General features: G+C 43.7%; 2 protein-coding genes across 2 annotated transcripts; both read left to right on the top strand.

Moving 5' to 3' along the window:
• The first annotated feature begins 402 nt into the window (after positions 1-402).
• On the top strand, positions 403-21606 carry LOC128753668 (N-alpha-acetyltransferase 15, NatA auxiliary subunit-like). The gene is made up of 20 exons (XM_053855586.1): positions 403-561; positions 5714-5798; positions 5872-5976; positions 7249-7406; positions 13714-13848; positions 13928-14081; positions 15446-15565; positions 15661-15756; positions 16057-16163; positions 16283-16355; positions 16434-16603; positions 16673-16825; positions 17092-17220; positions 17305-17518; positions 17589-17782; positions 17863-17971; positions 19648-19746; positions 19818-19961; positions 20035-20132; positions 20234-21606. Exons 1-20 carry the CDS (start codon positions 508-510, stop codon positions 20429-20431), a joined length of 2595 nt encoding a protein of 864 aa, XP_053711561.1. The 5' UTR covers positions 403-507; the 3' UTR covers positions 20432-21606.
• A 746-nt stretch (positions 21607-22352) lies between these two features.
• On the top strand, positions 22353-26377 carry LOC128753670 (ras-related protein Rab-33B-like). The gene is made up of 3 exons (XM_053855590.1): positions 22353-22800; positions 25524-25702; positions 25937-26377. Exons 1-3 carry the CDS (start codon positions 22582-22584, stop codon positions 26250-26252), a joined length of 714 nt encoding a protein of 237 aa, XP_053711565.1. The 5' UTR covers positions 22353-22581; the 3' UTR covers positions 26253-26377.
• The last annotated feature ends 693 nt before the right edge of the window (positions 26378-27070 follow it).

Genomic DNA, 27070 nt, shown 5'->3' with positions numbered 1-27070 from the left:
AAAAAAGTAAATCCCGAAAAACCGTTTCAGTGTTTACACTTTCAATTTCACTTGCGTGGCACTGATTTCTGACCCCCCCTCCCGACAGTATATAAATATGTGTGACTACTGACAGTGGTTGTAATGCATATTTGTATACATACTAATGATGTCACAGTTTGGTGTGTTATATTCACCACATCAATCTTTATTGTTTGCCGTAACTGGCGACAACACTGCGTCAGTTTCACCGATATTAAATGCATTCACCCTTTTGTTCGCATAATGTTCAGAAATCAATCGTCTGTTCATGAAAACTAGTTTGGTATGGGGAAGCGAGAGGAAGAAAAGTAGCGACAGAAATATTGACTGGGTGGAACTGCGCTTTGGCCAAAAAGAACAAGTCGAGGTCAGAGTAGTGGAGCGGAGCAGCCGATCTGCTCTGTGATCGATTCATTTGTTCTGCCAGTGCTAACTTTAGCTTACATGTGCTGAGGTCGAGGTGGACAGTAAAGCTCGTCTGCAACAATGCCTACAGTCACTCTACCACCGAAAGAGAACGCTCTCTTCAAACGGATTCTGGTGAGTTATTGCTTCGATGCTTAAAACTGTGTAACGGTTGTTATTATGGTACTGGATCGCTTTTCTACAGCCACCGGCGGACTGTTAGCATTAGCTCGGCCCTGTTCTGCGCTGTCACCGTGGGGCTGAAATGGTGCGACATGTTTCTTCATCATGCGAGTGCAGCACAATTTAGGACTATTGCCCTTGCTGCTGTCCCAACGTTGTGTGCCGTATTGCGCTTAATCGCCGTTTTAGTTTTGCACAGAGACTGCTATCTGTTCATAGGGTTGCTTGCTAGCGCGAGTTGTGTTAGCAATTAGCCTCGGAGCTACTTCTTACTTGCTTGACGAATGTTGTTACCACGATTGCTTGCTGCTTTCGTCGGGGAATAGCGGTCAGTTCTGTCTGCTTTTAATTCTCAAACTTGTGTCGAGTTTGCAGCTGACATACGCGGACTAGCCAAATGAAAGTTGCACTCTGCTACCTCGTGAGTCCTCAGTTGGGAGAGGTCCGGCGGGCTAGGCAGCCATTTAACTGCAGCCGGGCAGGCGTGAGGTCCGCCGTTGTGGAGTGGTACAGTACACTTGTGTTTACTGGCGGAGACGACATCCAGCAGAATGGTTGTCCACATACTTCCCGACCTACACTGTTCTGTCTAGCCTGTCGTACAAATCAAATGCCAATTAAAATGTCACTCAGTATAACGTTTCAAAATTGGACTACGACTGCTGCTGTGTTTCTTGATTGTGTTTAGTAGGCAGTATTGAACTATTTTAATGTATTTACTCAAAGGTGATAGAGGGCTGATGTAAATTTAACCTTTGAAAGGTCTCGGAGGCCACCTGCACATTTAGTGCTTAACCTTGCAGTCTTGGTAGAGCAAGTTTAACAAATTCCTGGAGCTTGGTTGTGTATTAGTGTGTAATGCCTATTTTGAAACTTTTACAATAACAGTTAGAAAACAGACATGAATCAATATGCAACTACCCATTAATGGCAATAGTAATGTCAATAATAATAAGTTTGAATAACACTTTTAGCTGTATATCACCTTTCAGTAACCGTTTGACAAGGTGCTCTACAAACTGAATCACACCTGTGTATGTACAGCTTACACATGCATGGACGCATTTAGTGGTTGAATAATATCTTTTCTTTGCTGATGTAGTGGTTTACTTGGCACTGGCATCAGAGTTGACCAAAGCCAACCTTGAAAGTGGACAAGTTGGGCGCTTGTTCCGTGTAAATGATGCAGCTGGAACTGGTGCCAGCTACAATCAGTTTGCACATGTCAGATTAACCACCACAATGACAGTGGTGTCTCTGTGAGACTTGACACTATGCTCAAAGTTTTATATCCTCATCTGTGCTTAGCTCCTGAACACCCCTTGTCATCAGCGCGGCACACAACCGTGATTGAATGAACTTTTGAATGACAGAGATGTGATTGATGTACACGGTGACCAGACCTTTTTCACCAGAATGTTTCATTTGAATTATCAACCAAACGGTCCGTGGCAGTTGCATTCCACTCTGACTCTGCGCCACTTCCAGGTTCTGAAAGCACCAGCTTGAAACTGGTTACCTCACAGGGAGAAATGAGGCACAAGGAGAGAGAGAATCAAAAGAGTAGTAACATGAACTAAGTGCAGCATGTATTGACAGATAACAATGACTAAATGCGTTTTGAAATGAAGTTTAGTTACCACAAGAAGACGCTGGCGACGTGGCGCATGTATAGTGTATTCTGCATCTATGAGGTCCACAAAGTTACTTTGCCTCGTAATGATCATGCGCTGTTGGTGCGGCAGTATCACCAAATTCTGCCTGAGCCGTCTATCATTGCCAACTCCATCTAAGTGCGGTTTCGGTAGGTATGATTTATTTATTTATTTATTTTTCCCCTGGACGTCCTCACTGGTTTGTCAGTGTCAGCATCTACTTTTTTTGTGAGTTAAGAATTGATTTATACTTGTATTTATACTCTGCTCAGATTATTTCGGTTGAATACAACTTAACATTTATTCTGACAAGTGGCCAAGCTTTTCAAAGGATTCTGGTTAACTACTTTTCTGATTCTTGAGAATCTCACGTAGATTAAGTATTGCCAAGCTAGTCTATTTGCTGTTGCTGTGGATCAGTCACGCTGACAGACAAAGTGATGTGAGTTGGCTCATTTTCATAGTTGGAAGTTGGTTGAACAAGTGTACCTAAACAAAAACCCCATAGGATGCAGATTTGTGGTTTGAAATTTCACCTGAATTGCCTCTGGGTGCATGTTTCCTTATTCTTAAATGTGATTCAGACTTGACTTAAGATCGCTTTGAATTTAACTTGCGTTGTCACGATACTACACTAGCAAAATATTGATACCCAGGAAGATTCAATACTGGATACCATTTTTGTTACTACAGGGCTATAATAATGGCCAGTACAGAAAAGCAGGGTTTCCACTACATGTAACAGTTGCACATCGCCACTGCATTTTTGCCAACCTTGACGCCAGTGCTGCAAGCATGGTGCACTCCAGGCCATGAAAAAATGGACTTCAGTTTTTTCTCAGCAGGACGCCCTAAATGTCAGATCAGGGCTGGTCGATTATGATAATCTTGATTATTTTGATTCATGTCATAATCTCGATTACTAACGGTTTTATGTTTTGCAGTCATGGAAGTTTCAGACGTTATTGAACAATGATCTACAATAAAACAAAGTGTAAAATGTAAACAATAATTTAACTGTTATATTTAACCTTCGTCATGTAAGTTAAATGTTTCTCTCTAGAAACTCCAGTCTGTAAGGTCTGGGTTTAAGAGAACAGTGGAGACAAGAAAATATTTGTTGAGCTGGCACTTGACTGGGATGCATAGATTTTTCTGTGGTTCTGATGTTGTAAGAAGTGATTTCACATTCCAGTTTTTTTTTCGTAATTTTTCATGAGCTCATAAGAATAGTCACTCGTTAAATGATAAAACTTCCACATCTGAGCACTCTTCCTGCGTCTCTGCAGCTTGATGTATGACAAGGAGCGCTTGTTTTCATCACCCCTGTCTCAGGTTGAGCGCGAGCGATTGTTCTTATGCATTTATCCACTTCCAAATATTCATTGGTTTTCGAAACATCTCCAACAAGCAGCTATCACTGCGGTTGTGACTCAGAACGCTGTCTACTCCTCTGAGGTTCTGACGCTGAATACCATGTCGCCGTTGTACAGAGTCGGGAGCTATCAGTGGCTAATATTACCATCCAATACGCCGTGTAGCACTCTCGCAGACAGGCAGAGCCTGTCACTGTGCCTTCTGGACGAGGCGTAGTGCAGCATTTGGGTGCATCGGGACATAATGAGAGAAGTTGGGGAGACGGGTGTCCAGCTAAATAATCGTGTCATGACGACTATCACGTTTTCGTAATCGGTGGAAGACATAATCGTAATCCCGATTTAAAAAAATCAATTCATTCACCAGCTCTATGTCCGATTATTATTGCCTGTATAATGCCTTGGTTGTAGTGTCACCCCACTGTTTTACATGAAAAACATCTGTCTGCCTGTTAATTTCGCTGAATATGACAGAAATTCACCAAGTGACCCGTTAGCAGCAGTGGCTTGCTGTTCTGTTTGTTTACCGCCTTAATCATGCGGTTATTCACATTTCACAAGGCGCCACACTCGCGGCATGAAAGCTTGCAGTGATTGATGGCATGTTTAGGGCTGGGGGCCGTGGCTTTGGATGCCCTACCTGAAAGCCTGGTCACAGGCCACACATGGTGTGGATGTTCTGCATCAAATCCAGTGAGGCTGGGAGCTGCTTCTTAGTCCTTTACAGTGGCACAAAGTATTTCAGAAGCACTTGATCTACACATTTTACATTTGATTGTGATATTCTTAAATTTGTATTTGATTTGCGAAACCAGCAACGCCTGGTTTATTTTGAAGCAGGAAAAAGACGCTGATTTGTTGAATAATTATTGTTCTTTCGAAAAACCTACATTTCTTTTCCTAAATAGGTCACTTTTAAATAATTTCTCTGTATTTACGTTTTTTTTTAACATTTGTACACATTGCCACAGTACCATGATAATAATGCAGTGATATGTGAAACTGCCATACCGTTACATCCCTAGCAGTGACATTGCGAGTCACTCTTCACTATATGTTGAGAAAAGCAGTGGAAAATCTCTGTGTGTGGAGTGAAATCTCAGAGTAAGGGGTCAAAATCCCGGGCGGAAGTACTGGAAAGAACCGTGGAGAGCATCAGATTAGGATGCATCTGCTACATGTATACCATGGTGCCACACAGGCAGTGGTAAAATAAATACATTCAGAATTGCAGGTTTCTTTTTTTTTTTCATGATAAAAATGCTAATTATGATGGATGGATTTTTCATATAGTCGTCAATATAATTTGCATTAGTGAAGAATCAACATGCTGTAGGAATGACAGCGGGCCACGCTCTCCAGCGTCTGACACCGGCGTGTGACAGTTGTGGAGAGTGTGCTGGACTTTGGTTCACGATTGTAGTTTTAAACTTTTAATACAGGGAACATTTGCTAATGACACTGGTCGACTCTGAGTCTCTGGTTCCGTGTTTATTTTATTAGATGTGTTGGTCCTCATAGGTTCTCTGATGCGGCCCTCATTTCACCGTGGTGAAAATAGTTGGATATTGGACAGACATCCGCTCCGGTATTGGCAGCGGTGTTGTCTTCCGTGTCTCCGATTAGGGTTCACTGACGGCGGACACACACGGTCTCACAGGCAGCGCTCATGCTACAACCCGGTATCACCCGGGTAGGGACCATCAACAAATAATGATGTTGAAGACTCCACTCCACTAAGAAGTTATCATCAAGTTATCATCATAAAACTGTTTCTAGAGAGACTGTGCTGTGTGTCCAACACATGAAATGGAATGAAAATATATTTGTGATAATTATCGTTATTGCAGAAATTACATTTATCCTGATAACTTTTTTTGTCCATATTGCTCATCCCTAACGGCTTAAACAAGCTGGTGTCGATAAATTTGGGTGTTTGTGTCAATTTGGCAGTGAAGTAACGGTTCTTGGGACAACCAACTCAGAATAAATTATTACACCCACTATTTTAAATGGAGGGCCATAATACTTTTCCCCTGGCCTAACAGCATTCTTTTTTTTTTCTCCCTTCAGCGATGTTACGAACACAAACAATACAGAAACGGGCTCAAGTTCTGCAAACAAATTCTGTCCAACCCAAAATTTGCAGAACATGGAGGTAAGTAATAACTGTGTAGACAGTGAGGAACTGTCCATTTGGGTTTGTGTTTTCATGGTGTCTGTCTTAACAGAAACCCTAGCGATGAAGGGCCTGACACTCAACTGTCTCGGGAAGAAGGAAGAGGCTTATGAACTTGTAAGGAGAGGCCTCCGCAACGACCTCAAGAGCCATGTCTGTATCCTTGCATATGTTCCATTTCTTTGCTCGAAATATACATTTGACTTTATAGTGGTAGTGTGTGACTGAACCAGACACAGCAATTGTGTTGTCTCTGTGAAGCTGAGTCAGCACATCCCCTCTGTCTGCCTATTTCTCTGTCTCCATTGACAGGGGGGAACCTGCTCACACACCCTTTTGATAAGTGCTGCCTCAAACTCTGACCCTAAGTGCTGCCCCACTAACTCAACAACTTTAATTTAGCCTTCATGATTGGATTATTCATTAGAGGCAAACTTTTGTCAGTCAAGCAAATATGGATCATTGGATTTATTTCTTTTTGTCAAAATGTAGACTCCCGACTAAGGGGCTTTTCACACTGTGCACTCTCTCTTGTTTAACTTGTTGTGCGAGCAGCCTGGATTTTATTATTATTTCCTTGTAAAATCAACATAAGTTTTTAAAATCAACATGTTTACTTTTGGCTGAGAAACACCACATTCTGTTACAACCATGGCAGAGGTCCGTCATCAGTTAATATCTGAGGCGACGATGACTCTTATTGTTTAGAAGTGACAGAGAAATAAGGTGGTCAAGCCGACGGTCATAAATAGGTTGTCACCTGGCTGATGACAACTTCGTGAAGGCATGTTCGTTGTGGGTCACTAACCAGCTTTTTTGCGTGGAGCGGCGTCTGCTGAGGGGGGAAAAAAAGGACATCACCGCAGGTGCAGAGGTGCGAGGCTGCACAGCAGCGGGCGAATGGAACTCAGGCTGTACGAGACAGAAGCTGCAGTGTGAAAAGCCTGAGACCAAATCTGGAAATTGCTTGAGTTAAAAGCTGTACTACCTAACAGTTCAATGAGGTTACACATCAAAACAGTGCCGCTGAATGATTGAGATTTGTCTGTCGTTGACGTGCAAAACTGTCTGAAATGTGACAAAGGTGTCTGAGTTGCGCCCTGTTTTTATAGGTTTTTTTTTTCTCTCTGACAAGTAGGCATTGGTAATAATTTTCTGTTAATGTGAACATTGAAGCAACTGGAAGTATTTCCTTCTGAACCTTTGATATCTTTCATCATTTCAGAGAGGATATACAACTGCGGAACTTTTGATTGTTGTTGTGTTATCTATCACTTGGTCAAACTTAAATGTTTTGTTTAAATTTAAGTTATCAGAGTTATTCCAATATTACAATAGTCAGCACAACTTGGCAGGATTTTGCACCTCAAAACACATGCACCAAATTCCAAAGTGTTGTTTTTCATCCTTAACTTGCAATGCATCTCAGGCTGGCATGTGTATGGCTTACTGCAGCGCTCTGACAAGAAGTATGACGAGGCAATAAAGTGTTACCGTAATGCGCTGAAATGGGACAAGGATAACTTGCAGATCCTCCGTGACCTGTCCATGCTCCAGATCCAAATGAGAGACCTGGAGGGCTACAGGGTGAGTACCTGAATGCACTGATCTCAAGAGTTACTCACAAGAGTAAAAACACATGCTGTGAAGTATATTGACTGATTATTCTGTGACAGAATTAAAATCCAAAAGAAAAACTAATTTCGGTCACTCTGCGCCAGCGTTGGTTTGTCAGTTTGAGGCGAGTAGATGACAGCGCCGATCTTTCGTATCAAACAAGCGAGCTATGCCTAGTCTAAAGTTTGTAGTTCAGCGTTCCATGTTGTCATGATCTAAACTAAATGTGTAGTGTATTTCATGTGTAATATACAATACAGTTGTATAGATCTGCACGATAAACCATTAAAAATTGTGATTTCGATTCACCCTTGTCTGATTTAATTGTCAATAAAATTCAGTTTGCATTGACTTTACAAACCGACAGGATTTGCATCACAAAAGCACCTTTCCTTTATGAGTTGTACGCTCCCAAACGGCGCTGCAAACCACTGCTTTCTTAGTTCCCATCAGAATCAGCCCACTAATCAGTCTCAAAACAAACTTGTTCCTAAAAAAAGGCTCTAATTCGGTTCGGTGGCTGTAGTTTGGATTCAAACTGGATGATGAGCGCTAGTCTCAAGTGATTTGCAAGACGTGTTTTTCACTCCTCGCAGCACCACAAGGTAACACCACAAATTAGGGATGCTCCGATCGATTGGGCACCGATTGTGATCGGCCGATTTCAGCGTGATCGGTGAATGCTGATCACTGCTTGTCATTGCCGATCATAACAACTAATCACACGTGACAGCCGGCGCTCTGATGAAGCCCCGCTGGTTGTGATGCAGCCGCTCCTCCCGACTCGCTGCTCACTCAGCAGCTGCATGTCTGCTGTGATGGTTCTTTCAATCGGTCATTTGAAGTTTGCTCATGAAAGTGAGACTGCTGGTTCCTCAGCATCTGTTAGTGCTGCTAACACTTAGCAACACCCACTGGTCCGAGCGTGACATTTAGAACGCCAATTGCCCAAGAAATTGTCAGTAATTTCACAGAGCTAGATGACCAGCCTTTCTCAGGTGTCGTTTATGCAGAGAAAGAAACAAAGGGATGCGTTGCCATTTTGGAGTCAGGTGCAGCGTTAGTCAGCCACCTGAATCTGAAACATTTGAAAACGTCCGCACTGGACACTTTCATAAATGCAATACTCTCTGTCTCGGAGTCCCGGTACAAGTGGGCAGGATAAATAAATATAGGCAAAGTTTCAAGAGATTCACCAAACTGAGACGTCTCCCATTACGTTAAATGTTTTTCAGTTGTCCGTTTCACATAATAGTTGCTGCATTCTGCATTCTAAAACGTGTCTGAATTAAAATGAATTAATGGTTCATGTTTTCACATCATGTGCACAGAAGGGCTCATTTTGATTACTTTGTCAATCCATGTCATCAGCAGTAAAAACCCTGATCGGAGCATCCTTACTAGAAATCTTTATCAGTACCTCAAATACCATATGTTTGGTGCTGCAACTTTGTTCTGTCATGATTTATGTGTGCAATAAATTTCAGATTTCGTGAGGGAAAATATTGTGACACAGAATTGATATCAATCGCTAAAAAAAAAAAATTGTGATTCATATTTTCCCCCGAATCGTGCAGGCCTACAGCTATGTGAAGTCACAGATTGCGCTTCTGTGATGTCAGTGGACGGTCATCCTGGAATAAACGGAAGCTAAGTGTATTTCAGATACTGCGTCCTCATACCAAGTCAACGGGTAGTCAATCAGAGGCTTGCCATTATCCAGGGGTCTGTCTGCAGCACTGTGTTGAGACCGGAGCGTCTCGGGATGACTTTCTGCACCACTGAATTAAAATTACTTTACGTCAATCCGTGAGAAATGATAGTTGAAATACACAACACAAGTTTAGTTTCAATGTAAGGCACTGAATTGAAAGTTTCATATTGTGTATTGCTCGCTTGTTTGATACAAATGATCAGATCTGTCAGTTGCTCTGACAACTGTGAGCTAGTACTCGCGCATCCCAGCCCTTTTTGTCAAGCCTGTAACGCCACTTCCCTGCGCGCCTCAGGATTTCCAATTGAATTTCAATTATGAACTATTTTTGTGTAACAGGAATGAAAATTAAAAAAGGCAATGTTTTCTTTTTAGCTTTGTCAAAAAAAAAAAACTTGCGAAGGAAGATGTAAAATGCATTTGGGGTGGTTACCGAAAACAAAGACAAGGCAGGTTCCTTCTGAAAATTAAAAAGCATTTTCAAATTCACAATTGAAATTTGTTAACTGTTAAGTGCAGTAGCTTTTGAAAATGAAATCTTAATTGCTTTTCTTTTCAATTTTAATACTGTTACAGAATGTGCCATCACGAGGTAGAAAATGAAAATGAAAGATTCAAGATCACACATACAATGTGCATCGTACAAAACGAGGTGAAATTCTTTGTCCCTGCTCCAATAAAACAGTTTTATAGTTTTACATGTAGTGCAGTACCTGAAAATAAAACGTAATAAAACATCAAAGTATGAAAGCGTGCAAAGTAGTTGTGTGGAAATGATGCAGGCTCTTCATTTAGTCGACAGATGGCCTGTTGGTTCTCAGGTGACGTCACCGGTGGCCTGTTGACAGCAAGGAGAGGCGAGAATGTCCAGAGTGATCGGGCTGGCTGACAAATTTTCAGGCTCGTGACTAGGGCTGCAACGATTAGTTGATGTCATCGATAACGTCAACGTCAAAAATATGTTGATGTCAATCTGTGCGACAATGTGTCGTGTAGCTGTTTGTGTAAACACACACAGGCATCAAGATCTGGTAGATGCAGTGAGAAATGATCAGATTCTCAGGAATTAATATAATTAATTAAGATATGTTCATTTCTGTACCTCTACTTGGTTTCTGACTAAGGTCTGACTCCAACTTGCTGCCCTCGCTACATTGCTCCACATCACCACCTCTGGCAGTCAGTCACCAGGGAGTTGGATCGGCGACAGGTTGCGGTGCTCATAAGTGTGGCTTCGTTTTGTTTGCCAAGACAATGCGACTTCAGTATGAGCAAACCCCTTCAGCACAATAGAGTGTTCTGCGTTCGGTCGGTTTTAATAGTCAGCTGAGAGGACTACTCTCTTGATCTCAGCTCTCCAGGTGGGAGACCTTTTTTCTCTAGGGCTCCTCCTTGTTATCACCTATCGTCAGCAAACTTTATGATGGAATTCTTTGCTTATTTGAACCCACAATCATGTGTGCACAAGGAGTACATCATGGGACTCTGCACGCAGCCTTGGGAGGGATCTGGTATTGAGGGTGAGTGGAATGAGATACCAAACTACTAGTCCTCTGACAGTCGGGAAGCTGTGGACCCACCTGCTCAGAGAAGGGTTCAGAATGAGGTCACGCAGATTCATACTAGGGGTGGAGGGAAATAAACGATATTTATTGCTGGGTTAAGGTTAGGTACAGAGATACAGAGAACAATATCTTGCAAATAACAGATACACTGATGGAATATTGAATATTGGTATTTTACTACAACATACATAGTGGATTACCTAGCATTTTTAGTTTAGTTAAAGGCTCTGACTTGTGCTTTCTGTCATCATGTTATAAACACAGGCACTGCTAATAGTTATCATTGCTGCACCGGACCCGGCTAGTTTGAGAAGGACTACTACGTGTTTGGTTAAAGCATGTTGTGAAACTCAAAATTAATCCTCGATGAGTGAAGAGATATGGGCTACATTGACGTTAGCGGTGCTAACACCAGTGGGATTAATGTACAAAACCGCACCACACGCACTTTGATTTAGAGCTTCTTTATTCAAACTATCCAGTCAAAACTGCTGTGGACGCACCAGCGTGCCAAGTAATTGAGTCAAGGTGATGTTGAGAAGTCTAGCAGCTGCTATCCTGGCTATACATTACTGTTACTTCCGGGACCGAAGTCCTTGGCTCTTCTATCAATGAAACGGGAACAATCGTGGGAACAAGTGAAGCAGTTAACGCAGCTTCTTTCCATCATGATTGAAGTATAAGAGACAGACTTCAACTTCAACGAACAGCTCACAGAGCTGGCGACTGTGTTGTAAACAAACTTTCACTTGGCCTACAATGTATGCTATTTTTCCACTGTGACGTCATCAGCAGCAGTTATATGTTCATTGAACTGCGTGGTGCATGAGAGCTGATAGCAATACATGCACTAGATAGGAGAACTATTACTCACTCACTTTGTCATGCTATTAATGTTCATGCACTTTAACTTCTTTAACTTTTCACTCACATGAAATGGAATTTCTTGCAATATATCAGATATCGCAGATATTGTATACTGTGATATCCTGATAGCCACAATATATGATATGATGTGACAGCCAAATATTGCAACAGTATCTAATCGGGAGCTTCCGATATCGTTCCACCCCTAATTCATACACAGCCTGAAGAGGACCATAGTGTTTAACACAGAGCTGTAGTTTGGGATGGGCATCCAAAGCAGGTTCCCGTTCAGCACCCGTTCTAAATTGTCCGATTATCTCGAATCATTAAGAAATAATAGTGATGGTTCCTCTTGTCGATACCTGACTGTGAAGTCTGACTTGACTCATTGCCGTCGCTGCACGTTCACAGAGCTAATCACTAAAGTGTGGAGGAGCGTATTTAGGACCACTGATCCCCTTCGACATCATGGTATATAATGATACTGTTCCGTGTTTAATCATTGACAGTAAACAACCATGAGCTAACGGCTAGATGTCATGTTTATATTGTTAGACCATTTAAGGACAATGAGCAGATGTATTAAATGAGATGCATACATGTGCATTGATGTTTTTTTTTTTTTTTTTTTTTCCTTCACCAATATAAACCTGTGTTTAAAAGAACTGGTACTCTCTGTCAACTGTTTCATGGTTCAGGCATCACAGGTTTAATTTCTGTACCAGATCAGTCACACAACTCTGTTCCTCTGATGCTAAATCCACAGAGCTTTTTGAACTCTAAATAGCAGTTACTCATGTTCCTTTGTCATTTGTACAGCAGTGTAAACCGATCAAGAAGCGAGTAGTATCATAAAACATTTAATCATAAAACATTTGTTCTAATCTGAAATCAAACACAAATCTATTCGGGATGCTCCGATCGGTCACCGATCTTGATCGGCCGATTTCAGCGTGATCGATGAATGCCGATCACTACCAGTCACTGCCGATCACAACAACTGATCACGTGTGACAGCTGGTGCTCTGATGAAGCCCCGCTGGTGTTGATGCGCTCATCCATCCCTGCTGCTCACTCGGCAGTGTCATGTCTGCTGTATAGTTTTTCAATCCGTCAGGTTAATGCTGCGCAGGAAAGCGCCTTTCAAATTAAACGCCATATAAAGCGCCAGCATTTGACGGAGCATGGAGAGTTTTCTGCTCATGAACATGACTGCTGGTTCCTCAGCTGTAGGCTGTTACCCCAGCTGACACTTAGCAACACCCGTGGGTCCGAGCGTGACATTCAGAATGATATGAAATAATTATTAATTTCACCGAGCTAGATGACCAGCCTTTCTCAGGTGTTGTTTACGCAGAGACAGAAATGGAAACGGCCGGGGCCGTTGCTGTTTTGCAGTCAGATGCACCGTACGTTAGCCACCTGAATCTAAAACTTTTGAAAACATCCAAAGTGTAACTTTCATAAATGTGTGCTCTCTCTCTCGCTACAGTATGTAAATATTTCATGGACATAGCATAGTCTCTAGAGATTCACCTGCAACGTCTCGCATTGAATTAAATGTTTTTCAGTTGTCCTTTTGACAGGACAAGGTTTTTCTATTTTTGCCACCTTGAAGTGTCTGAACAGTGTCTGCATGAACCATTAAAACGATTTAATGGTTCATGTTTTCACATTATGTACACAGAAGGTCTCATCATTTTGATTTCAAATACATTGTCAATCCATGTGATCGTATTGGTGATCGGCACAAAAAAAATCCCTGAAGTGTATTTATACTACTCGACCCATTTCTCGTCCTTTTTTCCATTGAGAATCGCTAAGGAACCGAATATCCCCCTCTGGAGGTTTCCTCATTCACTAAAGGGGGTAATCTCTGATTTACTTCTGTCCTGTGAGCTTTTTTTCCCTCAAGTCATAGCTGCATTAGGAAAATTGCTATATTAACTTAACTGCTGTACACAAATAACCACCTTTACACTGTATGTTGTCCTTGTACACTAGATGTGATTTTATGTTGACTTTTCTTCAGAGAACAAAACTGAGATCAAATTCTTTGTATGAAAATATCTGACTATAAAGATGACTCTGATTGTGAGTAGCTTGAAGTTTATCTCCAATGTATCTGCAGGAGACGCGTTATCAGCTGCTGCAGCTACGTCCAGCACAGCGAGCCTCTTGGATTGGCTACGCCATAGCCTATCACCTTCTAGAAGACTATGAGATGGCTGCCAAGATCATTGAAGAGTTCAGAAAAACACAACAGGTGAGAAAGGTCAAGGTTCTGTTTGCCTCACACAAATTATAAGATAAGAAAATTGATAACATATATGTTGTGTGTCCAGACGTCTCCAGACAAGGTCGACTATGAGTACAGTGAACTGCTCCTGTACCAGAACCAGGTCCTTCGCGAAGCCGGACTGTACAAGGAGGCGTTAGAGCATCTATCCAACTATGAGAAGCAGATCTGCGACAAACTGGCAGTGGAAGAGACGAGAGGTAGGTCACCAACCCTATCAGTACAGTTGAGATTATGTCATCCTTTCCTACAGCAGAGAAATATGATTGAGCCAAACACACTTGCAAATCGCTATCCAAATGGCATAATTGGCCCAAGACATTTTTAGCTAAATGGTGATGTCTGCCTAACTTTACTGTCGTACCACTGTTGCATTAACCTGCTTTATTGCCTGTGACTTAGACAATTGTGACTTTGATTTTGATTTGTGCTATTAGATAATGAAATGATATAACAACACTGAATTTGTAAATGACTGCTTGTATTACTCATACAGACCATTTGTATACACAGCCTCACCATGGAATATTACAAGGTCACCGACATCAAGTCAACGAAGACATAATTGGAACAAATACTATCTTTTCATTTGTCATCTTGTGACATAAATGTTAGTTACCTGAATGTAACTTCAGGTCTATGAATACATGCCCTCTAATGGGCTTCGCCACTCTGAGGCCCCACCTCGTGCCTGAGAATTGGATGATTATAAATAAAACCTGTTTGCTGCTACCTTTCCTCCTTTGAACTCAGCAACAGGACACGGCCTGCTGGGCGAACAGTTAGAGGGCTTCACACACATTCATAGAACTGAACATTTCTATGTCATACGTGCTCCGCCCTCTAACGGGCTTAGCTATTGGTTACATACCTAGGCGAAGACCGTAGTGATGAGGGCGGTTTTGGAGGGGTTTGGACAAGACCCCCACGACATGTAAATGTTCTAGAAATGGTGGTGGTGGAGCAGGTCCTTCATCACTTTTCACATCTATTGACAGGGCAGCACATCATGATCAGGTCAGACGGTACACTTGACGTAATATACAAGATATGCTCAAGTTTAGGCAATCCCAGATAGTCGTGTGACAACTTTCAGTGTCAAATTTAAGAGGTTCGGGAGGCTGGGCCACATTTTCAAAAAGTTGCAGTTTCAGCCACTGAAATGTTAATGTTAACGTGGGCAGATAATAAGGAAGTCAAACTATTTTTTTAATACACCATATACCGTCGTATTATTAATTTCTCGTATTGATACTAGGTCAGCAAACAACTGGTATTGGGACATCCCTTCTGAAAACATTATGTTCAGAGTAATTAAACATTTTTATTTGCTGCATAATTCCATAATTCCTGCTTCATATGTCTTGAAAGCGTTAAAAATAAAGAAAACCCAGAATCAGATTGTGTGTTGCAAATATTGGGATATAGTGTGAAAAAATACGTGTAAAGATAAAGATCCTTTTAATATCATATCATATAAAAACCAGATAGTCTGTCAGTAGGAAATTCTCAACAAAACGTTATGTATATATTTATTCCGTCACTTTTCCTCCACTGTGTGTAGGGGAGTTGCTGCTGAAATTGGAGCGTTTGAATGAAGCCACAGAAGTTTACCATCGCCTGCAGGAGAGAAACCCAGAGAACTGGTCTTATTATCACGGACTGGAAAAAGCCAAGAAACCAAGTATGATGTGATTTAAGAAAATCAGGATCAATTTTGTTATTTTCTTTCCAATAATAGCCTTGCATTACTTGACAGGTTAATTGTTTTGTTTGCAGGCAGTGTGGAGGAGAGACACAAGATCTATGAGGAAGCTTGGGAGAAGTTCCCTAAAGGCCTGGTTCCCCGCAGATTACCACTCAACTTTCTTAATGGTGCAGCCATTTTCGTATTCCTCAATAGTAGCTCCATCTTAGCAGCTTGTTCATGAAGTGTCCATGGTGCAAGAGCTACTGCTATTCAATGTTGAGAGACAATCGATGACTTTGTTGGAGCAGTTCGATTGTGCTTAGTAAATATGCTGTTCATATGCCCTCATGCTGAATAATCTGTGAACTTCAACCACAATTCCATGTACAATTCCACAGTGTACAGGGTTGATGTGTGTGTGTGCGTCCGTGTGTGCATACCTGCCTGTTCACGTTTAATTTATTTATTTATTTGTTCTCTGTCAGGTGAGAAGTTTAGAATGTGTCTGGACCACTATCTGAGGTTGAACTTCAGCAAGGGCTGTCCACCCGTCTTCACCACTCTCAAGTCTCTGTATAATGACAAGGAGAAGGTGACACTTTTCAACAGATTTATCTTATGAAATGATCATAACCTGACGAAGCCATGTAGCAAAGGTTCTGAAGTTGTATCTCACTCTGCATGTAAACTTTGCCTTTTTCCCCTGTGCAGGTGGCCATTATTGAGGAGCTGGTAGTTGGGTTCGAAACCTCATTAAAAAGCTCTCGTCTGTTTAGTCAGAATGGTGAGAAGAAATAGAATTTTGCAGTCTGTTGTTTACCTCTAGTTGTACGTGAGCTGGTGTTTGTGTGCTGCTTCACAGATGAAGGTAAAGAGGAGCCGCCCACTACTCTGCTGTGGGTGCAGTACTTCCTGGCTCAGCATTACGACATTGTTGGACAACAGACGCTGGCTCTGGAGTACATCAACGCAGCCATCGAGAGCACACCAACATTAATCGAACTCTTCCTCATCAAAGCCAAAATTTACAAGGTTTGCACACGTCTTGTTTTTTTTTGGGTTTTTTTTTTTCAGATGCACTGACTTTGTAACCTTCTGCAGCATGCTGGCAACATCAAGGAAGCAGCTCAGTGGATGGATGAGGCTCAGGCTCTGGACACAGCAGACAGATTCATAAACTCTAAGTGTGCCAAGTACATGCTGAAGGCTGGAATGATCAAGGAGGCAGAGGAGATGTGTTCAAAGTTCACGCGGGTGAGAAGTTCACTCAATGACACATGCTATACTACTCATGGATATTTAATTAGTTGGCATTAGTTGCCAATATTGGCCTAATGACATTGTTCTAAGGACAAACATAGATTTGGTGGTTTTTCACAGAGCCAACGCTGGTTAAAAGAAACCACGTTTTATGTGTTTAAATAAACTTGTTAATCCTGTGTGTATCAAAAATGTCGTGACACTGGTCGACTTGAAGCCTATTGCCAAGAATGTGGCTTAACATTGGTGTTGCTTTGCAGGAGGGAGCATCTGCAGTGGAGAACCTGAACGAGATGCAGTGTATGTGGTTCCAAACAGAGTGTGCTCTTGCCTATAAGGCCATGAACAAATTTGGGGAAGCACTGAAAAAGTGCCATGAGATAGAAAGGGTAAGAGTGTTAAGGTGTTTCTCACTTGTGTACTATTATGAAGGGATCTTGTTCATCTGTGTCATTATCTTTTTTTGTCCCCAGCATTTTGTGGAGATCACAGACGACCAGTTTGACTTTCACACCTACTGCATGAGGAAGATGACTTTGCGCTCATATGTGGACCTATTAAAGCTGGAGGACGTGCTCCGCATGCATCCATTCTACTACAAGGCCGCAGTCACTGCGATCCAGATATACCTAAGCCTGCACGACAGTCCTCTTACTGATGACAGCAAGGAACTGCAGGCTGACACTGGTGAGGACAGCTCAGTGGTGGAAGATCTCCCTTCATCATGAGTGTCAATGACCCTGCTTTTTCCCCACAGCCAACCTCTCGGACAAAGAGCTTAAGAAACTCCGGAACAAGCAGCGGAGAGCCCAGAAGAAAGCACAATTGGAGGAGGAGAAGAAGAATGCTGAAAAGGAGAAGCAGCTTAAGAACCAGAAGAAAAAGAAGGAGGATGATGATGAGGAGATTGGTGGCCCAAAAGAGGAGCTCATTCCTGACAAACTGGTCAAGGTGAGTCACTGAGGCGCTGGATATTAGAGGGGCCATCTGTGAAGAAACTCAAACACCTGGCTCTGACGTCCTCCTCACAGGTAGAAAGTCCACTGGAAGAAGCTGTCAAGTTCCTAATACCTCTGAAGCACCTGGTCAAGGACAGAATTGACACCCACCTCCTGGCATTTGAGATCTACTTCAGAAAAGGTAAGCTTTGCTGGAAATACCACTGCAACAAATAATCAAAGATTTCCTACCGCTGCGTACAATACAATTGGTGTTTTGGTGTTGGACTAGGACACAACACATGTGGTTGTATACGGAAGTGGCCTTCAGGCTCGTCCTCAGCAAATGCCAAGTCATCAAAAAAGATGATCCACTTGTTGCACCTTAGTTTTAAGAGACTGACTCGACACGCTGGGCGAGACACAATGTGATGATGACTAATACCTCGACAACGACAGAATTGCTTACTTTACTTTTCTAAATTCGATTGCTAAAAGGAAATATGGTTTGAGGTAGAGTGCAACAAGCATTTCTTGATTAGCACTTGTCAGCACACTTTAAGGCCACTTTTCTTCATTTGTTTGTTTTTTGGTTGTTATCCAGAGGACGTAGGAAAAAAAAATGTTTTACTTGATTCACAGATTTGGATTAGGCATGGGCAATAGGGAAAAAATAAATAAATTTAGGCGATAATAATTATCACTGACGACTGTTTCTTAGTGGAATTTGTCTCCAACATTTGTCATTTGTTCATGTTTAAATATAATAGTAGTGTAGAGAGTGTAGAGATGAGAAATTCAGTGTGTCACATCTCTCCGTCATGTCTGACAAACAGCTCTGCCAGCTTTATTTAGGGGTTAAATTGAGCTGTCTGTCCTCAATGTATCTCAATGTACGATGTGTCTCTTAACAGTCTACTACTCTCTATTTCCCAGATGCTATTGAAGAACTAATAGAAATTATGTGAATAACTGACATTTAGTCATATTGTATTCTTGCAATCACTATACAAACTGTCAGTCTTCTGTTTAGTGTAATGAGAAACCTTTTCACAATTCTCCTTCCTAAAGTTGTCTTTCATTGGCATGTTTGATTTCACTTATATGCTGTTTTAGAATTTGTTGATGGTCCCTGACTGATGCCGGATTGTAGCAATAGTTCTGCCTGTGAAAGTGTGTCCGCAGTCGGTGAACCCTATTCAGGGACGCGGAAGAGGACACTGCCACTGGGGCAGATGTCTGTCAAATATCCGGCTATTTCACCACGGTGTTTTGCTGAGGTGCCAGAGCAGCGTGAGACCCTGCATTGATGTTAACCAAGGCAGACGACCGCTTCTGAGAACCTATTTGGACCTCTCGATTTAATAAAACAAACACCTATCCAGAGACTCAGAGTTGACCACTGTCATTATCAAAGGTGTCCTGTATTAATAATAAGTTTAAAACTATGATTGTGAACCAAAGCCCACCAGAGCCTCAACTCTCTCCCAAGACTGTCACATGCCAGTGTCGGCTATCAAACACTGCGGACCTGAAGAGCATGGTGCACCCTCACAGTCATGTATACTAGTCCAATGCTGCGAGTGAGCTGTGTTTTTATTGAATTTATCTTGAGATGCAGAATTCTCATTGCGGGAATTTTTTTTGCCGGTATGTCATGGACGATAAGTTATCGCCCCTCCCTAGTCCAAGTGCAGGTGGGAAATGTTTTGTTTTGTTTTTTTTTAAACATGGTGCCTCATCATTAAGCTCTGTTTATGATTTGGTCAGGATTGGGTTCCAACAATCAGTGCGGTGATGGGTGTGCTGTTTCTGGTCATCACCTCGCACTGTATGATACTGCTGTTACAGAAGTTCTTGTCTCTCTTGGTTCATTAGAAAAATACTTGCTGATGCTGCAGTCTGTGAAGAGGGCAGTGGCCATTGACCCAGACCACCCGTGGCTGCACCAGTGTCTGGTTCGTTTCTTCAAAGGAGGTAGCGTGTTACATGCTCACATCTCTTCTCTGGGCCGTATCTCCCCGCCTCACCAGTGTTTTTCTGTCCAGTGTCAGTGAGCAAAGAGCTGCCGGAAGTGGTGGGCACGGTTCTTAAGCAGGAAATCACCCGGCTTTTTGGTGACAGCAATCCAAAGAGCTTCAATCAGGCTTACCTCAGCAAACACTCCAACTCCATACCACACCGACTGGCTGGTAGGTTGCTCACTAGCTTCCCTGACCTGTCTGTGTTCCTGTGCATCACCTCATCCTCCACAATTCTCCTCAGCTGCTAAGATGATGGTGTGTCTGGATCCATCAACCGAAACCAAGGCTGCAGAGTTGGCCGCTGCACTTGATGAGTCACTGGAGAACAGAACAATACTGGTATTTGTTTTTGTGTTTTAATCTCAGTGCTGGATGATTCAGTGAAGGCTATACCCAGTAAGTGCACTTCAAAGACTTGACTCTATGTCCTTGCCCCCTAGATTTGCACTGATGTCCTGGAGACTCTTCGAAGCAACGTGTTTGGGGACTGCAAGGAGAGAGCAGAGTTGTACCGTGCAGAGTGTCACAAGCTGTACCCCTACACGCTAGCTTTTATGCCCCCTGGATATGAGGAGAGCTCCAAGCTTGCCAACGGAGATGTGTCCATTGAAACAGAGGAGATAGCCAATGAGATGTAAGCAGGTCGGAACAACGGCAGATGAGAAAAGGAATTGGGCCTAGCATGGAGCCTTGCGGTACGCCTGGCAGCAATTTTGTCAAACCAGACACGGAAATCGAAATAAACATTTCGTCCATTGGTCTAGCTTAATTGGGTCTGACCCGGCATGGCTTGGCTCCCTCCCATATGGTGGAAATCAGGTGTGTGTGTGCGTGTGTGTGTGCGCGCGTGTGCGTGCACGCGCAGTTGTGTATATTGTGGTAAAGAAGGGGAAGTGGAAGACGATAGGATGGTCATTTTACCTTTTTTTTAAAACTACCAACTTTCAAATTAATAAACAGTTGTTGGGTAAAACTGTGAGACAGACTGTTAGGCGTTTGCTCATAGACGATGCATCATGCTGAGTTTGACTCTGCTGCTTCCATTACTTCCTGTGCCCACTTCATTCTTTTTAATCCAAACTAATCTAATGATAATTGGATCCCAGTGCTATGAGACGCTGGTAGATGAGCAGAGTGAGATGCTGATGACCAAAGCAGCCTCTAAGGTCCGCTCCGGGTGCCGTTCCACAGGCATGTCTTGGCTGTGTGACAGACTGTACAAATCACCGATCAATGGCTGCAGAGGCACAAGCTGCTGGCATGGAACGACACATACTCTGCACACTGTCTGTGCTCCTTCAATTCAAGAGCAAATTCTTATTGTTTCTATTACCTGGAGTCATGGGGGATCGAAGTTCCGGGCAGAGAATGGCATAGGTTCATTATTTATAAGAACTAACTCTGTTTTCATAGCTGCTCTCTATTAAGGGTGCGAGTAGAGTCCCATTGTGGTGCTGCTGAACCACGTGTGTATCATGTTTCAACATCCTTCACTTTGAGGTGTGCTACCACTGGATTGTACTGGCCATGTGTTGGTGCAGATGTACATCTACTTGCACAAACCCTGAGACGGTAATGGATCACAGCAATATCAGACAAGATCACCTCTTCGACTCGTCAGAGGCTCCTCATTCTCATGACATCTACTGTCCTGCAAGTTCAATTTCAGAAGCCTGGTTCCTTTCTGGAATCTGGGATTTGTACCATTTCCATCTCTTTTCTTCCCCTTTTTCCTCCAAATTTGGGTTCTAATGTGAAAGATGATATCTGAGATGGCGATGTAAGATATCTCTGGATTTTTGTATTAAAACCAAATAGGAAAAAAACTGTGTGTTTTTCTTCAATGTCATTTACTTTACAGGTTTACCTCAAGAACGTGTTAAAATACTCAATGCCAGTTACCTACTGCTGTTGTCGTCGCACAGCCTCTCATGTAACATGGTGTTAGTGATCATTAACAGCAGTGAATTATAAAGCAAATGAAGGTGGTTTGATTCATTAGGCTGCTTGCCTGCTGTTAAAAACGAACAGTACACGTACAAAAATAGCAATTTCCCCAAAACATAGACTGGGGTACAGTGTGTTTCCACATCGCCACTGTTTGTCATTTTTCTAACGGGAGGGGCGAGCAAACTGTTCCAGAAAGGTCCACAGTGGGTGCAGATTTTTGTTCCAACCATTCATGACGGCACCATCTCTTCTATTTAGTTCCACCTGATCATCACACACAACTTGGCTGCAGATGAATCAGAAAGGACCAGACAGGTGTCTCAGGAGTTTAATAAGTTGAGGATTGAACTCCTGAGACACCTGTCTGGTCCTTTCTGATTCATCTGCAGCCAAGTTGTGTGTGATGATCAGGTGGAACTAAAACCTGCAACACCCCGGCCCACCCCTGGATTCAAACCTACTCTGACTTTATACGTGCTGCACGGGATCTCTCAGCAGGGGGCAGCAGCGGGCAGCGGTCGCGCACGAACCCCCCGCCCAACAAGTTCTACAAACGCCTTAAAACAGATTTCTAGTTTAAGCTCTTGACTTACCTGACAAAATCATTCTTCAAACGGACAAATTAGCGAGCGAAGACTCCCTGATGTCTTCAAAACAACTCATTCTGAAACGACCTTCACACTGGAGGAGCTCGGTAGATGACGCCCGGCATGGAGTCCTGTGATCAGCTCCCCTCCCTAACACCTGCTCGCTGTCTGACGACCCAAGTGTCTCCTCCTCTCACTGGCGTTCGCCGCACGCCTCCACTGCTCCTGCGGCAAGTCACCGCGGCATCTCGATGGAGTCCTCCTGTGAGTTGTCCGCCTCTCTGTCCAGCGTCTCCTCGTTGCTCACTCGCTGCAGGACCTTTAAGGTGTTGGTAATCGGAGACTCGGCCGTGGGGAAGACGTGCCTGACACACCGACTCTGTGGCGGGGAGTTCCCCTGCAGGGTCGAGGCCACCATCGGCGTGGACTTCCGAGAGAGGCTTCTGGAGATCGATGGAGGGAAAATCAAGGTAGACCCAACTTTCCTGTCAGTGACTTGAAAGAGACAACTTAAGATAATCTAGTCGCCTATATTTAATTGGTCGCCTCAGTCGAGTTCGCTTCGTGTAAATCAAGTCTGGAAGTTGAGCTCTCTCTGGACATGGAAGTTATGTAGGGCGCGTTTGTCCAGGAGTTCGTGCTTTACCTTGGTTCGACAGTTCGACACCGGTTGAGTACTGGAACTGTGAAGTTGTCTGCTGAGCTCACATGAAAGGTATAAGACATACGTGACCTGTGTAAGAACTTCACGTGTCCATTGGAGGGAGTGAAGTGGAGGGTCCCAGCTAGTGTCCTTATCAGAACCCGTTTGAACTTGCTCCAAAAACCGTGGAAGAGAAAGGCCCAAGTGCCCAGGGTAGTCTGATGGGGACTGAGCATTCTTTCTGTGTCCCCTCTTATTGCCCCGCCGGCTGATGTGCTGTGTTCTTTCTGACCATATTTCCCTTGTGAATAAACGTCGACTGTATTTGGCACCAGTGTTACAGCCTGATGACCTTTGTTTCATTATTGCTGACCGTTTGTTCAGAGAGCTCTACATACATATATACATAACTACAAATAAGTCGCTTATGTATTCATTAAAAACAGGGTTGTTTAGCTGTGAGGGGGCTGTCACACCTCTGATTCTGTCTCAAGACAAAGTCCATTTGGCTCAAAACATGTCAGACTTTGGCCGCCGACTTGAGCCTTCGTGGAGAGTTGTACATGGCCAGGATGCTCTCAGCAGGGAGGTGTGCACTAGAAGCCGGAAACGACATAAGCAGCGTGGCTCCACATTCAGAAACAACTAGAGGTTTTCACCCGATACCGCAGGAGTTTGATGACGGAGAACGGGAGCCATTGAACAGCAGAGCAGTCCCGGCCTTGCTGTGTGTGCAAGTGAATTTCGGTTAACCTTTTCGGTGAGGTCAAGCCTGGCCAGAGGCAGAGGAGGATGCGCTCCTCAGAAAGAGAACTGAACACATGACTCCAAATCTCAGCAGGGAATAAGTAGCGTGAGGGTGAAGAAGAAAACGGCAAGCAGTCCTTCATCTGTCGTGTGTCTGTTTTCTGAAGATTGTGTTCATATGTGCAAGTTATTTTGAATTTCTGAAACACTTTTCCATCACATTACCAATAAAATTGGTGTCCTCATCAATATTTTAATCGAGGACCTTCATGTCATGTTTTCCTCATTCATTACTCACACTGCCTTGTATAAGTTTGATCAGACACCACAGGGTGACGTGAGGGACAGCTCTGCCAAGGCGTACCGCCAACAGTGGCAACCTTCGATGCTAACCTTTGACAGTATGCCATCCAATCTTTTCCTTGTTTCTCTGACCTCACTGTCATTAAGGGAAAGACCACTGGGATCTCGTTTAATATATGTGAACCCGATAAGTAATTCAGTGAGACAAAAGTGTCCCCACCAAAAGGGAGGCAGGCTTCACTTGGACAGATGGGTGTCCATGTTCTCAGTGGAGGAGGTCATTGTAGAGAGACATTCAGAATCAGAATGACTTGTCATTGTCTAATTCTGATGCTGTCTGTCTGTCTGACTCAGCCTGACACGGGAGATCACACATTTGTTTTTCCCTCTGACTGAGGGCTGCGTGTTGACTCAATCTTGCATTGAAAGAGGAAACCACTTTGCTGAGCTAAGGTGTTCTGTGAGTCTCCATCTAGTCTGTATGAGCTCTGTGCTTTTATAGAGTGCCCTTTAGGTGACCATCACTGCAGATCTGGTCCAGCATCCCGCTGTGGCTTCGAGACAAATGATCATGAGCCATTCACTTCATCCGTCCACTTTCCAGTGCTGAGCTGAGGCTGTATCATGGGGTCAGGAGCTCGCTCGCGCAGAGCCCCTCTGTACTCCTCAGTCTCGTCTCGGGGATGCGAGCGGGGGTCTGCCCAGGGACCTCCTCCCTGGTGCTACTGCCTGGAATAACTACCTCATCAGATGAGTCGAAGGAAGCCAACATCATCTGCAAGAAAATGGAAAACGCGGTTCCCAATATCCTCCCTGGGAAATGTGTACATGCATAATTAGGGGAGCAGGGGTACAAGTGACAAAGATCAACTCTCACAGGTAGTTCATCCGAGTTACTTATTACTGCCAATATGGACTAGGCCCTCGCAGTTGTCTAACTCACAGGTGGTAATAGTGAAGAGGCACTCGATATCCCGGTGATGTTGCACGAGACCATCAGCCCTGTTAGCCCTGCAACAGAGCCATGATACCCCAAGCGGACCCCATCCACCACAGGGATACAAGTCACTCCTGGTGGATTAGAGTGGGTCCAGCAATGTTCTTGCTCTGGTTCCCTTTCCTGAGCCATCGAATGCTGCGCTGACTGAAGGCGTCTCTCATCCTCTTTGCATCATGACTCCTGTGCGCTGACTCGGGAGTCCCACAAGTCCCTAGTGCTTTGTAATGCTTCTACTTCAGCTGGATCATCACCTCAGGGTTCTGCCACTGAGTTCGAACACTGCTGTTGTGACAGGCACTAACCCAGGCTGGCCCGTCACCAGCGGACGCCCATTCCAGCTCTATGTCCTCAGACTGAAAGCCAGATGAGGTGCTATTGCCAAATGCTCACAGGATATGTTAGCACGTTTCAAACATGAGTATCTGTCAAGTTACCATGTGTCACAGTTGTGTTTGATGAAAGTCATTTTCCTTAAATTCTCCCTCTTCCCTCCCTCTTAGCTGCAGCTGTGGGACACAGCCGGACAGGAGCGATTCCGTAAATCCATGGTGCAGCACTACTACAGGAATGTCCACGCTGTTCTTTTTGTCTATGATGTCACTTGTCTGGCCAGCTTTAACAGCCTTGCAGCCTGGATAGAAGAATGCAGGCAGAATTCACTAGGTCAGGAGATTCCCAGGTGAGGACACACAGCCTTATACCAGCTCTTACCTGAGGTTTGACTTAGGGATGCACCAATCCTTGTATCTGGTATCGACCCGATGCGGCGCCCGAATGATAGCATGGCAGCAGCTCAGTCTGCAACTGCAATGCCAACATGGAACACATGCAAAATGCTGGATAACATTCCATATGAAGTCATTTTTGAAGAATATAGTGTGTCACCAACATTGTCAGCGGTTCTGTTCCTCAGGTTTTTGGTGGGGAACAAGAGCGATCTGCGTAACCACAGCAACCCCATGGGCCAGGTGAGCCAGGAGCGGGCCATGAGTTTCGCCAAGGTACATAACATGACATTTTTCGAGACCTCTGCCAAACAAGCAGTGGGACAGTGTCCTCATGTGCACCGGGAGGCATACCATCAGCACAGCGTGGAGGATGTGGTCATGGCCGTGGGTGCTAAATTGAAGGGCCAGAAGACGGTCTCTGCAATGCAGTCTCCACAGCACAACAGCTCTTTTAAAATCATGGACAAGAAAAGCGTGGAGAACACGTGGTCGTGCTGCTGAGAGTCAGTTCTCTTTTGTGAAGGACCGGAATGTGTCCGTCACGCTCGACATCAGAGTGCTCCTCACAAGACTGTGATATTCATCCATGTCATTCTGTGTATGTTTTTTTTTTTAATGACATAATTGAAGGCCACTTAATAAAACAATCTGTTCACTTTTAACTGTCTTGTCCAAGAAGCTTCTGCTGTTGGTGAGTGAGGAGCATACATGACATTTAAAAGACCACAGCAGTCACATGTGCTCCAGTGTCCACACAGTGGACCACGTGCTGTGATTGGGTGACAAATCCATGATTCACACAGTCATATGACAGGGGAAGGTGTGTGTGTGTGTGTGTGTGTGTGTGTGTGTGTGTGTGTGTGTGTGTGTGTGTGTGTGTGTGTGTGTGTGTGTGTGTGTGTGTGTGTGTGTGTGTGTGTGTGTGTGTGTGTGTGTGTGTGTGTGTGTGTGTGTGTGTGTGTGTGTGTGTGTGTGTGTCACCTAGATTCAACATTTCTCACTTATGTGCAAGACCCTTGGTTCACTGGAAAACAGCCCTTCTGAGCAAAGTAAACAGTTGATTCACGATTTTAGCATTTCTGTGTCAGTTTTTGTGTCAAGCCTGAGCTCACTTCAGAGTTGTCTGCCAGGCTACAGCATACACATACAGAGAGGAACAACTCCTCTTTCACTTGTCTTCTGTGGGACCTTTGAGATGATCGCGATAGTCGGAACAGGTACTAAGGTGACTCCGTGGTCGTGAAGACAGGACGCACAGGGGTCATGGGGTCACACTTCCTCTGGTTCATTGTCCACAACATGTTTCATTGCATAGCTGG

This window comes from Synchiropus splendidus, chromosome 2 (genome assembly GCF_027744825.2).
Source record: "Synchiropus splendidus isolate RoL2022-P1 chromosome 2, RoL_Sspl_1.0, whole genome shotgun sequence".
In the NCBI taxonomy this organism is placed as follows: Eukaryota; Metazoa; Chordata; class Actinopteri; order Syngnathiformes; family Callionymidae; genus Synchiropus; species Synchiropus splendidus.
The sequence above is the reverse complement of the archived record's forward strand: the minus strand, read 5'-3'. Positions and strand labels throughout refer to the sequence as shown.